Here is a 16,854-nt window from a genome sequence, read left to right on the forward strand (position 1 = left end):
GATAAAGATCATGGGATCTGAGCATGTTACCTTGTTCAGTCCCTTCATTAGAGACGAAGCCGAAGCCAAAACCAGGAGAGGTTGATTTCATGCCCTCGAGATAAAGAGTTGGCTGGTTTTCTGTTTAACACAGCCTCCCAGTTATGTCTCACTCCTTCTGTAGGTCTCCTCTGGTTCTGATTCAGAATCTAACATCTAAGCAAGATCTGGCAGGACCTCGGGAACTGGAAGTAGAAATGCCAGAACCACAATTGAGAAATGCCCTGAGCCAGTGGCAGAAGTACTGGGCAAGGTGATGGGCAGGCAAGTGACCCAAGAAGAAGGCAATAAAAGGGTTGGGATGCCCACACCCCTGGAAGGTAAGGGACTGAAGCTTAAGACACTTCTCTATGAATTTCACAGTTTTTTTTGTTTTTGTTTTTTTTGAATTTCACAGTTTTATAAAAGGTCAGAGATGGCTGATGTACATTGGCTGTTCCATACAGCAATTTGCCCTGTTTCCACATGATTCTTCCAGGGTCAAGTCACTTGCTCTATTTACATATATTTCTATGGAATTCAGAAATTCCTACAAACGGTGTAGTTAGAATCAACAAGTTTTATTCTCTCTAGTCATTTCCCCTCAAAACAAATACACCAGGGTGTTGTTTGTTTTTAGATGTTATTCTTTTACAAAGTTTTTGTGGAAGGAAAATGCTTCTTGAAGGTGAACTAGCTTGTGCCTTACTTATTATTTTAAACTGAAGAGAATAAATATTTAAAGTCACAATTCTAAGTGTTTGCTTAGCTGTGTTATTTTATTTGCTGTTGATTTTAGCTGGATCATGCATGAATGGTTCCAAGAGTCCTGTGGATTTAGTAGTAACATTGTTTGTATACATTTGGGGTAGCTTGAAGAAAAGAAAAGGAATTCACATCTTAAATGAGTCAGCGTCTAGGTCAGCTCAGGTTGCTCTATCCAGAATACCACAGAGGCTTCCCTAGTGGTTGAAGATCCACTGGCCAATGCAGGTGGCATGGGTCCGATCCCTGATCCGGGAAGATTCACATGCCTTGAAGCAACTAAGCCCATGCACCACAGCTATTGAGCCTGTGCTCCAGAGCTCTCAAGCTGCAACCACGGAAGCCCACATACGCCCTGTGCTCCGCAACAAGAGAAAGCACCACGGTGAGAAGCCTGCACACCACAGTGAAGGGAGGTCCCGCTTGCCACAACTAGAGAAAGCCTGCTCGCAGCAATGAAGAACATGCATAGCCAGAAATAAACAAATAAATCTTAAAAAAAAAAAAAAAAAGAATGCCATAGAGAATGTGGCTTATACAACTGATATTTATTTCTCCCAATTTTGGAGGCTGGGAAATCCAAGATCAAGGTGCCAGCTGACTTGGTGTCTAATGAGAGCCCAGTTCTTGATTTTAGAAGGTGTTCCTTCTAGTGCTCAAAGGGTGGAGAATAGAAAAATCATCTCTCTCATGTCTCTTCTTAGAAGGGCACTAATCCCATCACAAAAGGTTTCCCTGGTGGCTCAGTGGTAAAAAATCTGTCTGCAATGCAAGAAACTCAGGTTCGATCCTTGGGTCGGGAAGATCCCCTGGAGAAGGAAATGGCAACCCACTCCAGTATCCTTGCCTGGAGACTCCCATGGACAGAGGAGCCCAGTGGGCTACAGTCCATGGGATCATAAGAGTCGGGCATGACTAAGCGACTACACCACCAACCACCAATCCCATCACAAGGGCCCCATCCTCACGCCCTCATCCCTTCCCTAGTATCACACCTCCTAGTGCCATCACCTTGGGGGTTTGATTTAGGTTTCAGTATATGAATTCGGAGGGACACAAACTTTCTGCCCATAGCATTCAGGACAGCCAAGATACAAACGTAAAGAAAGTGAAACCTGTCTGTAATCCACCTCTGGGGACACATGATTCAACTAAAGATCTAATGTTTCATCTGATAGAAACAGAGGTGATCTCTCCCAGAGACCAGCACCACGCGGCCCAGAGTGATGGAGGTTCAGGAAGGGTTGTCCTCCCAACGCATACGCCCTGCAACCTAAACTAGTAAACCAGCAAAAAGGCAAATGCAAGATAAAGCATCTAATGAGTAGAGAACTTCAGTCCGTTTTATTCAGGGAATGTGAAACTACATCTGGAGACCCTTAAAGCCAACACATGGAGATGCCTCTCTTTTTCAGGTGAGGGAGAGGATTAGGAACCCAGGGTTAGAGGCTTGCTCGAGAGCCCAGCCTAGCAATAGTTAGGACTCACTGACATTAGTGATGAACTAACTTGAGGTTTAAACCCTCATTATTGCAACAGACTTCTCTAGCTCGTTGAACTGCTCATTGAGTATCCTTGACCCCACATTATTTTTAAATGCTCAAGGAAAATAAATGATTGTCCAGATGACGACATTGCATCAAAGCTAATGAATGGAGACTCAGCCTGGTCCTGCTCTAGGTCTTGTATGATGTGGGGTAAATCACCCACCGGGCCCCTGCCTCCATGTCCCGCCCGGCAGGACAGAATCCCCCCTTGCCACTGCATTTACAGTAAGTCCTCTACATACTGACCTTCAAGTTGTGCGCTTACAAGCTTTCAAAGATTCACACGTGCTTCTGTATACCAGCTGTACTGCTGTACTTTTCAAGGTACTCTAAGATTAAAAAGGTCTCATTTCTTAACAATTATTTTTTAAAATTAATTTTATTGGAGCATAGTTGCTTTTTGTGTTTGTTTTTTATGTACTATTTGAGTGAAAAGCGTTATAAATCTATTACAGTACAGTCCTATATAGCCGATTGTGTTAGCTGGGTACCTGGACCAACCTGGACTGATGAACAAACTGGACTTAGAAATGCGCTCTCAGAACAGAACTCGTTTGTATGTAGGGGACTTAAATTTATTTGAAAAGATCTTGCGTGACACACGTGACCAACAGAAAATATGACATTTTTTTCTATCAAGTTCAAAAAAAAAAAACAAACCTGAAGGATAACTTTGGTGTGGAGTTTGGGGCCCACAAATCTCACAGTCTCTGGCTGAAACAGAAAATGTCCTGGTACATACTTTTTGAAAAAAGAAAAAAGAGAAGATATACAATGGAAGAGGAGAAGAAAGAAAAGTGGGATGTGTCTAAAGTAAAAACGTTAACATGAAATTTCAACCTAATACTTTTACAAAATGGATTTTTTTTTCCCCCTGAATAGGTGAGTAAGGGAGGGGCGCCTCACTGTAGTATCTAGTCCTGCAGGAATAGCTTCTTGTCTTGTCTGCAGCTGAGGCCACGCCTGGAACACAGAGCTTGGCTCCTGGCCCAGTGGCCACAGGGTCGTCTGCCCAGCTGGGGCCAAAGTCTACGGAACAGGAAGGACCCTGCAGAGCCTGCCCAGGCCCCTGCCAGCCCACCTCCCGCTCTTCCTCTCCCTCTGAAATATGGAATCAGCTGTCAGCGGCCTCGACTGGTGCGTTCACACTGCGGGCACGGAAAGAGGCAGCCGAGTTGAGTCCAAAATAAGACAGCTGCCGGCTCTGGTCTGGTGGGCTCCCAGAGTGGAGAGGCTCGGAGACCCTGAGACAGAACCGACCACCCCCCCAGCCCGCAGCCCCCGGCTCAGCCCCGGTACCACCTTCACCTCCTGCAGGTGCCTGGTCTGCAGAAACACGGGCAGCTCATGTTGCTGCTCGCATGTTTCCCACGGGAGGGCCAAGATGATAAACAATTTTCTTAACTCTGATTTCTCTCCAAGTGCTGCCGGCTTCCATATGGCATGGAAGTTCTAGAGTCACTCCCTCCTGCAAGGACCGCCATGAAACCAGCACAAAAGCCTTTATTCTATTCAGTCTGCCATTAAAATATTCCATTTCTCTGACCCAAATCTTTCCGCCCCCGCTGCTGGCTGCCGGGCCCTCCGTGTCCATGTGCGTGTGACTGCTATGAGGCCCAGACTTACAGGACGACCTCTGTGGTCCAGGGAAGACCAAGCGGAGCCCAAGCTGGGGGCAAGAAAAGACGTCCCGAGGCCACTACCGGCCTCCCGTCCCCCTGATGACGTAGCAGGCTTCACAGCTCCCACAAGAAGGAGGGTGACGTCACGGACTTCTGAGATCACCCCCGACCCCTGACTGTAACCTGTCCTGACGGAATCACATGTGTCCCCAGCCTCTCGCTCACACTGACTTCCAGCCTCGAGGGTCTGGGATGTGGGCCCCTTAGATCTGTAAGCCCATCGTCCATGCTTCCTGCTGAGAGTTTGATCCCTGTAGGTCGGCTCTGGGCTGATCCAATCCCTCTCCCTCCCCGTTCTGCAAGAGCCTAACTCATCATCTCCTGGGGACCTCGAGCGAACCAGGCTGGAAGTAGGACCAGGCTGGAAGAGCCAAGTAGAAGATTCATCGTGCAGCTGGCCGGCACTCCAGCTCCGAAACGGGCCAGTGAAATACTCCCACGTGGGCCGCCCTTTTTATTATCAGCTTTCCGGAATAAATAGGAGAATTTCACCAGCAAAAGACAAGGGGTTTACAGAGCCTGTCAGAAGAATGTTGGTATCTGGAATGCAGTGTTTCTATTTTGAGTTGATTTTTTTTTTTAAATGAAAACAAATTTTCAAGGGTAAGACATCACAGCAGAAGAAAATCCTCTGCTAAAGCCAGGCCGAGGGGTTTACAATTATCCAGTCTGTGTGCTGTTTGCAATACTGGGGGCGCTGAGCCCAGGGAAAGGTTCCCCTGAGGCAGAGGTTGGCCGTATGTCTGGAGGACGCAGCCAGACTAGGAGGAGAGATCCCTAAGCATTAGTATGAGGCGCAGAGCAGAGTGCCCGAACTTGGTCATTTCCACAGAGAACACAGACCAGACCTTCCTTCATCAGTCACCTTAGGGTCGGCGGTGAGGTGGACAAGCCAGATGGGACAAGACAGACTTGCTTTTAGCTGTGACTGGTCCCTTGGTGCCACCATCTTTCTCTACTGATGAGGGAGGTGGGGAAAGGGGACAATCCCATCCTCCCTTCAGGGGCCTGACCCGACTCTCTTTTCAAGCAGACGGCAGACCTCCCTGCCACTAGGGAGGGCTGAGGTCAGGGTGGTGGCTACCAGCCAAGAACCAGACCACGGGGTCCCCTGCCGTGCACTCCTGCGTTCCGGCTGCTGCTGTCAGAGTCCCCGGGAGGGGCCGGGGCCGAAGGTGGTCTCGGAGTCGAAAGGATGGGCTGCCAGGTAGTCCTTGTACTCCCCGTCGATCAGGCTGGCAGCGTTGTTCCGGGCAAACCAGCAGTCCACCTGCTCCTCCCCGTTGTAGATCCTCCTCTGCTTCCAGACCACCGGGACCTGGTGACCTTTAACCTCAAGGACGGCCTCCGACCTCTCCCCTGCCTCAGGAACCGGAGGATGGGCAGGGCTCTTGCTGAGCCCTGTGAGTCTGGCCTCCTGCTTCAGGAATTGACCTGAGAGGGCACAAAAGACATCAGGTCTAGGTCAAGTGCGAGCAACGTGGTTGAACAACACCTGACTTCGATTCGGACGCTGGTGACCAACATGTGCCCAGCTGTGACCCAGAGGAAGGGGATGTATGACATCATTGTCAAGGTGGTGACTGTGATCCTGGGCTGGACCCCCCCAGAGGCACCTGCACCAGTGTCTGGAGGGGGTGTAGGGAGGAGAGATCTGAGGCTATGTTCATCGCAGCCTCCACTTCTGGAAGCCAACACAGGAAAGATGCCCCACCTGCAAACAGAGATGCCCCGGGGGGCATCCCTGGTGGTCCAGCAGCTAAGACTCCGCGCTCCCAATGCAGGGAGCCTGGGTTCGATCCCTGATCAGGGAACTAGATCCCTAATGCTGCAAATAAGACCTGGTGCAGCTAAATAAATATTTAAATAAACAAACAAAACCAGGGTGGCTGGTGACTCAGTGGTAAAGAATCCGCCTGCTGATGCAGGGGACATTGGTTTTATCCCGGATCCAGGAAGATCCCACATACCTTGGACCAAGTAAGCCCGTGCTCCACAACTATTGGGCATGTGCTCTAGAGCCCGGCAGCCACAACTCCCGCAGCCCACTCGCCCTACAGCCTGCGCTTGGCCACAAGGGAAACCACTGCAACCAGAAGCCTGAGCACCGCAACTAGAGAGTAGCCCCCACTCACTGCAACTAGAGAAAAGCCCATGCAGCAGCCAAGACCCAGCGCAGCCAAAAATAAACATTTAAAAATTATAAAATAAAAACACAGATACCCAGGCAGGAGGATGAGATGGGGGTGAATAAATAGAGAAGGAGGGTCCAGTCTTCCCCACCCCGCTCCCCATTTCAGGTACCTCGTCCGTGTGTGCACTTAGAGGGTGTGGGAAGCAGTGTTGGAATTCTCCAGGTCAAGCCAGGACATCACAGAGGCCGAGGAGACCAAGCTCTGTGTCCACGAGAGGAGCTTGCGCTTGGCAGGCAGGCTGCGCTGAGACACCCAGCTCGAGTGCCAGGAAATCCTGCTTTCTAAAGCCGGCCCTGGCAGCGGCCCCCTGCTTACTTGTGGGCAAAGGGCCCACATGAAATGGCACATGGAGGGAAGCCAGGCAGAGTGGGCCCACGAGGTGCTGGGCTGTGGGTAGCCCTGGGTTTGCACGTTCTCCCTGAGAGTAAAGAACCAGACCTGGAGAGAAGGATGGCCCACCTCTTTGCTCCCTTTCCCCGAAGGTGAGTGAAAATTAGTAAAGTTCACACCTACTCTAGAAAGTAGTGATGAAGCAAGAAATACACTTTTCACACTAATTTGAAAAGATACGTGCACCCTAAAGTTCACAGCAGTGCTATTTACAACTGCCAAGATAGAGATGAAACCTGAGTGTCCATCACCTGATGAATGGATAAAGATGTGGTGTATATACAATGGAATACTACTCAGCCATGAAAAAGCATGAAATTTTGCCATTTGCAGCAACCCTGGCCATGGAATTCTCCAGGCAAGACCACTGGACTGGGTAGCCATTGCCTTCTCCAGGGGATCTTCCTGATTCAGGGACTGAACCCGGGTCGCCTGCATTGCCGGCAGGTTCTTTACCGTCTGAGCCACCAGGCAAGCCACAAAAAAATTGTTAGAAAGAAAAAAAAAGAGATAGAGGAAGAAATAGACTTTTCATAAGCTACATAAAGACCACATTCCTGGATTTCCCTAGTGGTCCAGTGGTTAAAAATCCTCCTACCAATGCAGGTGATACGGGTTTGATCCCTGGTCTGGGAAGATCCCACATGCCTCGGTGCAACCAAGTCCATGCACCACAACTACTGAAGCCCACGTGCCTAGGGCCCATGCTCTGCAACAAGAGAAGTCACCACAATGAGAAACCTGAGCAACGCCGCAACTGGAGAACAGCCTCCGCTTGCCACAACTAGAGAAAAGCCCACACCCAGCAACAAAGACCCAGCACAGCCAAAATATAAATTTAAAAAAGAGACCACAATTCTCTGGAATTTCTCAGCCAAGTCAAGGCATGGGCAGGTTCACCTTGGGAAACTGAACTCTGTGCTGTGACCGTCATGGGGAGCAGCCACCTACCTAACAGGCCGTGGCAGTTGCCGGACAGGCCTTGGCTGTTGGTGATGTAGAAGCCCAGGTGGTTGCGCTGGTAAGGGGCTGGCTTTTTGTAGAGGTGGAGGAGGATGACAAAGGCCACAGTGCCCTGGATGCTGACGGTGACGTTGGCATGGGCGGACACGGACACCTCCAGCCCCCGGCGCCCCACGATTGTGCTCTGGTTGCAGGGGAGGACCAGCCTGTCCCCACCATCCACGATGACTCTGCTGGGTGTGATCTCCAGGTAAGATCTCTCTGGCTTGTTGACGAGGACGGTGATGGTACGGAAGTAGGTGCGCTGCTTCTTGTGGCCGTTTGGAGGAGCAGGGGCCCCAATTAACTCTCCGTTCACCGTCACACCTCAAAGGCAGAGGGTAAGAAAGCAGCGGTTAGATAAGCTGAGCCCAGTTTCACATGAAGGTATCTCATTAGAATTTCCTTCTTCTCCTGTGTTTCTAGAGCCAAGAACTTCAGCTCTCATGTAGCAACCACTGAGTGCCTAGTGAATGAATGAATGAATGCAGGAACGTATAAGTGATTTTTGGCCAATGCCCTAGGTAGAAGAAGCTGATGCAGGTTTCCATGAAAATATACACACTCCTATATATAGAGCAGATAAAACAACAAGGACCTATTATAGAGCACAGAGACCTGCTCAATAATCTGTAATGGCCTGTATGGGAAAAAGAAGACCAAAGTAGGCTGGACACCGAAGCATTGATGCTTTTGAACTGTGGTGTTGGAGAAGACTCTTGAGAGTTCCTTGGACAGCAAGGAGATCCAACCAGTCAATCCAAAAGCAAATCAATCCTGAATAGTCATTGGAAGAACTGATGCTAAAGCTGGAGCTCCGATACTTTGGCCACCTGATGGGAAAAGCTGACTCACTGGAAAACGCCCTGATGCTGGGAAAGATTGAGGGCAGGAGGAGAAGAGGATGACAGAGCATGAGATGGTTGGATGGCATCACTGACTCAATGAACATGAATTTGAGCAAGCTCCAGGAGATAATGAAGGACAGGGAAGCCTGGCATGCTGGAGGCCATGGGGTTGCAAGGAGTCAGACACAACTTAGCAACTGAACAACATATGGGAAAAGCATCTAAAAAAAAGAAGAGTGGATATATGTGTGTGTAGAACTGATTCACTTTGCTGCACACTTGAAGCTAAAACAGCATTGTAAATCAACTATACTCCAACAAAAATTTAAAAATGAAAAAAAAAAAGTTAAAAAATAGAAAATAAAAGGGGGTTGACATGTTTGTCTGCTTTTGTTCCAAAAACTCTCGTGTGGCCCCGACACAGTATTTCTGATCCACTAGTTCCCACTACTCCTGATTTGAAGACGCTGGGACACCATGAGCAGTTGGGTAAAATGCAAAGATCCAGTTCAGTTCAGTCGCTCAGTCGTGTCTGACTCTTTGCGACCCCATGGACTGCAGCACACCAGGCCTCCCTGTCCATCACCAACTCCCAGAGTTTACTCAACTCATGTGCATTGAGTCAATGATGCCATCCAACCATCTCATCCTCTGTCGTCCCCTTCTCCGTCTGCCCTCAATCCTTCCCAGCATCAGGGTCTTTTCAAATGAGTCAGTTCTTCGCATCAAGTGGCCAAAGTACTGGAGTTTCAGCTTCAGCATCAGTCCTTCCAATGAACATTCAGGACTGATTTCCTTTAGGATGGACTGGTTGGATCTCTTTGCAGTTCAAGGGACTCTCAAGAGTCTTCTCCAACACCACAGTTCAAAAGCATCAATTCTTCAGTGCTCAGCTTCCTTTATAGTCCAACTCTCACATCCATACATGACTGCTGGAAAAACCATAGCTTTGACTAGAGGGACCTTTGTTGGCAAAGTAAGGTCTCTGCTTTTTAAGATGCTGTCTAGGTTGGTCATAGTTTTTCTTCCAAAGAGCAAGCATCTTTTAATTTCATGGCTACAGTCATCATCTGCAGTCATTTTGGAGCCCCCCAAAATAAAGCCTGACACTGTTTCCCCATCTATTTGCTATGAAGTGATGGGACCAGATGCCATGACACCATGAGGAGTGGGGTAAAATTCAACGATTAGCATTTATTTATTTCTAGTCCACAAACGCAAGATCTTCTACTTTCCCGGCAGAACTCACCAGAGTCCGCGTGATCGGAGACCAGCCTCAGGATGTGCCCGGGTTCTCCATCGATGTTGAAACAGACAGTGAGGTTGCTCAAGGGGAAATCCACAACAAAGTGGGGGTCTCCATCCGCTGCCAGGCCAGGGCAAGAACGGGAGAGAAAAAGAAAGGAGAGACATTGATTGGGCCCCTTCCCTGTGTGAGCACTCTTTTCCTATGTCTCTTGTGTTGTTGACTTAACCCTGCCAATGGCAGGTCCTCTGTGTCAACACGAGGAAGATGAATGGGAGATGAAGAGATGCAGTGGTTGCACAGGTAGCTTGTGGAAACTAAATATTTGAAAGCAGGTCCCCTAAATTCAAATCCAATGCTCCTGGCACGACATTGCCGTCAACTGACTGCAGTCAACTGCAGTAAGCGGGGCCTCTCACTCTACACCCCCATGACTACTGAGCCCACGTTCTTCAATTCCCTATGTGGCTGCTCCTAACCTCTTCTATCGGCTTGGACCAGCCTAGCGGAGATGTGGATGAGAACTTCCTGTCCTGTGACTGGAGAGCCACGGCCCTAGAGACATTCCCAGAGCCAGTTGGACAGAGCCCTTGCGTGAGTGGCAATGACTGAGCCCAATTTAGAGCTGGTGACAAGTGAAGGACGTCAGTCAGCAATGACCATGGCAACTCCTCCTCTGGGTCCCACTGATTTTACCGCTCTCAAAATTCTGTTCGCAGATGAGACCACAACGCCTGGCTGGCCCTGCACCTCGCCTGTTCCCCTCATTTTCACCTCTGCTAAAGATGGATGGTCTTGCCTCTCACTGTACAGACAAAATATTTCCCAAGAGTCTATATCCGTTCACTTTTCCCACAAGACTAGAGAGTTCGTTTCTCTTTCTATACCAAACACAACATGTTCCTGAATTCCCCTCTACTTCACGTGTACATGCATATGCATGTACAGGACTGATTTTCCTGTGTATGTATATATTCCACCATTTGTACATGGTGAGGGGTGGTGGGCCAGGAATTCGGTGTTTTCAAGCTATAAGCCAATGAAGGGTCTTGGAGGGACTGCTGAGAAACCCGTTCTGTCCCCAGCCTGACTCAGAGGGGCCTCTGGAAGAATCTGGTTGATCTCACTGTAAGTGCCTCAAGCATCCAGTGAAGGACAATGTAATGAAGACGTACAGGGTACTGGTCTTTTGTAGATGAAAAAATGACAACCACTGAAGATAAAAGTGCACATTTTTGGCACTCTGTGGGTATGCATATAACTATGTGGCAGTTCTCTGAGAGCGTCTTGTGCTCACACCACATCATTTGTACTCAAATCTTCCAAATTCCTTTACAAGGGAAGATATTGCTTGCTCTAAAAAAACAGAGGAGAGGTCTGGAAGTCATTACTCTGCTCAGTATCCAAGAGGAAAGTTTTCTTGCATTGCATAATGCGTGTGTGCTCAAAGGAATGACATCCTACCCACGGGGACGGTGTGTTTCCTCTACCCAGGGCTAATCTCCAGACTGTCCCTGGCATGTGAACCTGCATGCCCGGTACATCAGCGGCAAGGCAATAAGGAGGGCTTACAAAGGCAGATGTGTGCATTTGAAGAATAAAGCCCAGCGCGTGGGTCATTATTCCATCCAGATTTTTATTATAATCCCAGGAAGCTGGCCAAGGGAAATTTTGTGGTATTGTTATCTGTGCTTCCCTTCCAAAGCCAAGGATTATGAAAATAATAAAATAATAATGTTTAAAAAGTGTGCACCGTGGCAGATAACTGTAACACCAGAAGCTGGAAGTGAGCACACTTCAGATCTCTAAAAACAAATGTCTTTTCAACTCAATCATGATGCACGTGTGTCTCTGTCCAACCCATCCATCTACCAGGGCTCCAGATAGGGTCCTCAGGACCTATGTGATGGTGTAATGACAATCGGAGTTTTGAGAACTGCCTCCACGCTGCACACTTGAGCTAGATAAATATAGGTCCTCACATCTTGTTCTGTGAGCTGATCTAACTGGCTTCAGGGAATTCCCGGTCATCTTAGTCCTAAATATCTCAACCCTCAGTCATACACAAGCATATCCTTTCCTTTACCTGATGTTTTGGAGATTTTAATCCTTGGGTTGTATGGTTTCTTGACAGCAGGTCCTAGAGAGGAGAAAGAAGAGACCCACCATTGTTATTTATTAAAGAGGAGGAAGTGAGAAATACAGAGAGTTGAGATGAGTCAAATACAGCTTTCAATACACTTGTGACCATTTAAAAATATTTGTTTTACAGGAGGAGCTTGGCCTCCCAACACAAAGTGAGGGTGTAACATAAGGAGGGGTAACTATTTTATTCCTTTATAAATTAAATAACATTCTTCTTGCCTGTGATTTCTGTGTATATGATAGGGAAAAATGCAGAAAATAGTCTATAGTTATGGGGGAGGGGGAAAGCAGAATGGTTTAATGGGGACAGAGTTTTAGATTTGCAAGATGAAAAGCTTCTGGAGATCTGTTTCACAAGGATGTCAGTATACTTGACACTACTGAGCTGTAGACTTAAAAATGGTTACAATGTAGAGGACAGACTGGCGTCCCCAAGAGGGAGGGGTCGGGGTGGGAGGTTGGGGTCAGCAGATGTAAGCTTTTACATGTAAAATGGATAAACAGCAAGGCCCTACTGCATAGCACAGAGAACCATATTCAATATCCTATGATAAGCCATAACGGAAAAGACTAAAAATAAAGAATGTACATAAGCATAACTGAATCACTTTGCCGTTTAGCAGAAATTAACACTGCTTTGTAAATCAACTACATGCCAATTTTAAAAAAAAGAATGGAAAAACGGTTATGATGGTAAATTTTACTTAACATGTTTTTTTTTGTAAAATAGCACTTTACAACAACCAAAAAGATACAAAAATGCAAAAGAAAAAGATAATCATGACAATCCAGGTCTAGAGCTGTGAGTGTAAACACAATTCACAAAGCAGCAGCAAAAATAAGTATTAAAGAATAACCCAAAAGTAAATTACTTTCTGTCAATAAAATAAAGTTAATACCTTGTTTCGGGCTGTCTGTATTAACAGGATTATGCTCCTCTGATGTTTTGCTTCACTGATTTTTGCACCCAGAAAATGAAGGTCACAGTACCTGAATGTTTTAAGTGCCCCCTTCTCTAACTGAGCCCTCATCAGCAGGATGTGGATAGAATCAGATCAAACACACGGGAGAAGTGACTTCTCAGTCTGGATGCCTGCTTTGGGAGCCTTAAGCTGTCACAGACACTCAGAAAATCTTAAAATTAAAAAAATCATCAGAGTTTTAAACAAAAGGAGGAAACTGTCCTGAATACTAACTGATGCTTCAGGAAAATTTTATGTCTAATGAGTCTTTTGCTCAATCAGTTGGCTATTCCCTCATCTGTGTTCTTGACCCTCTGAGTCCTGTGTCATTTATGAGTTTGCTATCTCCTGAAGCTGTAGAAATTTGAGTTACTAACATCAAATCAAGATGTTACTCAAAAAAGCCATTTTCCCTGGATGTGGCACAAATCTTGGAGCGTGAACTCACAGCACCATGCAACTTACTTATTCTTCATCCTTTTCACCAGATGAGTATTGTCCTAGTTTTGCCAAGACAAGCTCCACTCTTTCTAAAAATGAGATATAGCAATTTTCACCTCTCCATCAGGGTCTGCACTTTCCGATAAATTTCTAGTTCTGCACTTCTCATGGGAGAGAGTATCTAACATGTGTAGAACACTCATTATGTACTTAAGATGCTGCCCATTAATCCTTGCAACAGCCCTTCAGGAAAGACATCACTATCTACATTTTATAGGTGAGAGAACAGGAGCTCAGAGAGGTTCAGAAACCTGCCCCAGGCCACAGCTGGCTAGGAAGAGCCACGAGCTGAAACCATCTGGATCCTAAGGTTGTGCTCTCTCCACCGTGGTTCTCTCCAGGTGATTCTCAGAGTTTAGAATATGAGGATCACGTGAAGCCCAGGGTTCATGTCAGTTCCCTCACCTTAGGACATGTGAACCCAGCAGGCAGTTAATAAAAATGTCATATCTGAAAAAAGCACTGTTTTCTACAAGCAGATATTAGTGAGAATATAACCCTTTGCTTTGGTTGAATTACTTTTCCTGCCCTTTTCCCATTTTTTTTTGTTTTTTTGGCTGCACCTTGAAGCATGTGGGATTTTAGTTTCCTGACCAGGGATTGAATCTGTGCCCTTTGCATTGGAAAGCGGATTCTTAATCACTGGAGAACCAGGGAAATCCCTCTTATTCTTGTTTCTACTAATTTCCCCTGAAAAAATAGCACTGGGACAGATAATAAAAAATTTCTACTTCAACTCTGGATTCTCTTATATAGAAGAACTTAGTTTCTCCTATATAATTTAAATAATATCTATAATAAAATAAAATTTCATGTATTTCATTGTAAACAAAATCATTAAAATTTTAAAAATAAAATTTTAATAAAAACATGAAAAGTAAAATTCATAAAATATGTAAGACACAGGATTTTACAAACCTAGACAGTGTATAAAAAAGCAGACATCACTTTGTTGAAAAAGGTCTGTATAATCAAAGCTATGGTTTTTCCAGTAGTCATGTATAGAAGTGAGAGTTGGACCATAATGAAAGCTGAGCATCAAAGAATTGATACTTTCAAACTGTGGTGTTGGGGAAGACTCTTGGGAGTCCCCTGGACAGCAAAGAGATCAAACCAGTCAATCCTAAAGGAAATCAACCCTGAACATTCATTGGAAGGACTGATGCTGAAGCTCCAATACTTTGGCCACCTGATAAGAAGAGCTGACTCACTGGAAAAGACCCTGATGCTGGAAAAGACTGAAGGTAGGAGGAGAAGGGGGTGGCAGAGGATGAGATGGTTGGATAGCAACATCGGCTCAATGGATATGAGTTTGGGCAAGCTTGGGGAGATAGTGAAGGACAGGGAAGCCTGGCATGCTGCAGTCCATGGGCTCACAAAGAGCTGAGCACAACTGAGTGACTGAACAACAAAATACAATATATAGTAAAATTTCATTTTATTTTACCTATTTTGTCATATAAATTTTATTTTTATAGATCTAAAATCAAGCATACGCATCACATGACATAACTGATAGTATTTACAAATATAGAAAGGTGGGCTTCCCTGGTGGTTGGGTGGATAAAAATTAGACTTGAAACGCAGGAGAAGCCGGTTTAAGTGCTGGTCGGGAAGGATCCACAGGCCGCGGAGCAGCTAGGCTCGCGTGCCACAACTACTGAGCCCGTGCTCCAGAGCCCAGGAGCCACAACTCCTGAGGCCACGAGCTGCAAGTACTGACGCCTGTGTGCCCTAGAGCCTGTGCTCCACAACAAGGGAAACCACCGCAAACAGGCCTGCACAGCGCTACTAGACAGCAGCCCCCACTCTCCCCAACTAGAGAAGACCCACGTGCGGCAACGAAGACCCACCCCAGCCCCCAAAATAAAATGAGTAAATCTTTAAAAACATATAGAAAGGCACTGAAAAATGAATATTTGTTTACTTGTCTATGGCTCGTGATAGGCACTCAATATTGATCATTTATCAATAGACTTTTACCTTCTTGAACTTCTCTATAGCAATCCACAGTTTATAATAACAATACAAACACAAGCTAACCCACTGTTGGCTAGGAGCTGCAGGAATAGAACACTGCTTATAAAAATTACAATGCAAGAAAATAAAAGAGATGACCTCGGCCTGCAAAGGCAGTCGGAAAGGGCCATGCGGGTGCCCAGCCTGGACCCCGTATGCACTCACCTGGCTGCAGGTGTGTGCCCCGCAGGCTCTGCATCACCGTTTCGGGTCCAGAGGCCGTGGGCATGCTGGACATGCCGTAGGCGGCCTCCGGGGTCTCTGTCCGCGGTGCTGACTTCAGCATCATGGATGTGAAGGGGGCGAGGAAGTGGTGGTTCACGGCCAGAGCCTGGGCCTCCTGCCTCAGCCGCTCCCTCTCCGGCTCCTCGATGCTCTGCAGCCAGCCACTCAGCAGCTCCTTCAGGGTCAGGTAGCTCCAGAGGCGCTCCAGGTGGTTGGGCTCCTCCTGGCTGCGCCCCCTGGGCCTGGGGCTCTGCGGGACGTCGATCCCCACCTTCCGGGGCTCCACGTGCACGTCCTTCTTGAGCACCACAAACTTCTTACTGTTGCTGGCTGTGACCTCCACGTGCAGCCGGTCCATTGCCCTGTCCACCAGCTTCCCCGCGATGACGATCTCCGAGCCGTTGAAGTAGTTGGGGAACAGGGTCCTGGTGGCACGCTCCACCAAGCTGGGAGGATAATCCACGCGGATGTCGGAGAGGAGTGGGGTCCTGATCTCATCGTAGAACCTGGAGAGGAGGAATGGAGAGGGAGAATCAGGGCCTGCCTGGGCGGCAAGCAGGACAGGGCTTAGAGGAAACCATGGGCTGCTGGGGAGGCAGTGCTGATCTTAAAAGCAGCCAAGTCCAACATTCCACCCAGAACATCTCAGACAGGAGGCTGTGCAGCAGAGGCTTGACTACCACTGGTGACGGGGAACTCACTACCCCACAAGCTCCCTCGTCTCTTGTCCACTGATCTGAGGAGGATCAGGGAACTCCTGGCAGTAAATCGAGATTTTCTTTCCTGCAAGTTCCACCCACCGGTCTCAGTTTTGCTTCTCGAGTAACACAGTGTGAATGAGGGTAATCCACCTTCAGTATTTAGATGCTGCAGGACACTGACCTTCAGATGGGTATAGGCACTGCTGCATATTCCATGAATATGCATACTCCTTCTTACCTAGCCTAATCCATCTTAGCAAATCCTTACAGAATATAATTTCAAGAATCCCTAACAATCCTGCCAATACTTCACGTGGTTTTTCTCATTAAATTCTATCATCTGGCCAGAATCCTCATTTCACAGGTGAGAAGACAGGCACAGAGGGTCGTAAGGCCTGAAGTCATAAGTCAGGGCCAGAATGTGAACCCAGATCAGCCTGATTTTAAGACGCATAGAGACACTGCCTGTCAACAGACTGACGATCAGATTCGGGGTGCAGCCTCACGTCCAGGCCTCCCGCTGAGCCTGCCCTCCCCACCCCAAGGGCATAGGCAGACTCAGGGTCCAGTCTCACGTCCAAGCCTCCGGCTGAGCCCACCCCTGCCCG

The 16,854-nt window shown here is 47.4% G+C and overlaps 1 protein-coding gene across 1 annotated transcript in view; it reads right to left on the minus strand.

The window, feature by feature from the left end:
* Window positions 1-5,034: 5,034 nt before the first annotated feature.
* Window positions 5,035-16,854, minus strand: part of ITIH5 (inter-alpha-trypsin inhibitor heavy chain 5) — an 82,430-nt gene continuing 70,610 nt past the window's right edge. Inside the window, exons 10-14 of the mRNA XM_065920960.1 lie at window positions 15,486-16,051; window positions 11,780-11,833; window positions 9,697-9,813; window positions 7,549-7,926; window positions 5,035-5,446 (exon numbers count right to left, since the gene is read on the minus strand). Coding sequence (XP_065777032.1) covers window positions 5,157-5,446; window positions 7,549-7,926; window positions 9,697-9,813; window positions 11,780-11,833; window positions 15,486-16,051 — 1,405 coding nt within the window. The 3' untranslated portion in view covers window positions 5,035-5,156. The remainder of the gene's footprint in view (window positions 5,447-7,548; window positions 7,927-9,696; window positions 9,814-11,779; window positions 11,834-15,485; window positions 16,052-16,854) is intronic.

The sequence above is a fragment of the Muntiacus reevesi genome, chromosome 2 (assembly GCF_963930625.1).
Source record: "Muntiacus reevesi chromosome 2, mMunRee1.1, whole genome shotgun sequence".
NCBI classification, from domain to species: Eukaryota; Metazoa; Chordata; class Mammalia; order Artiodactyla; family Cervidae; genus Muntiacus; species Muntiacus reevesi.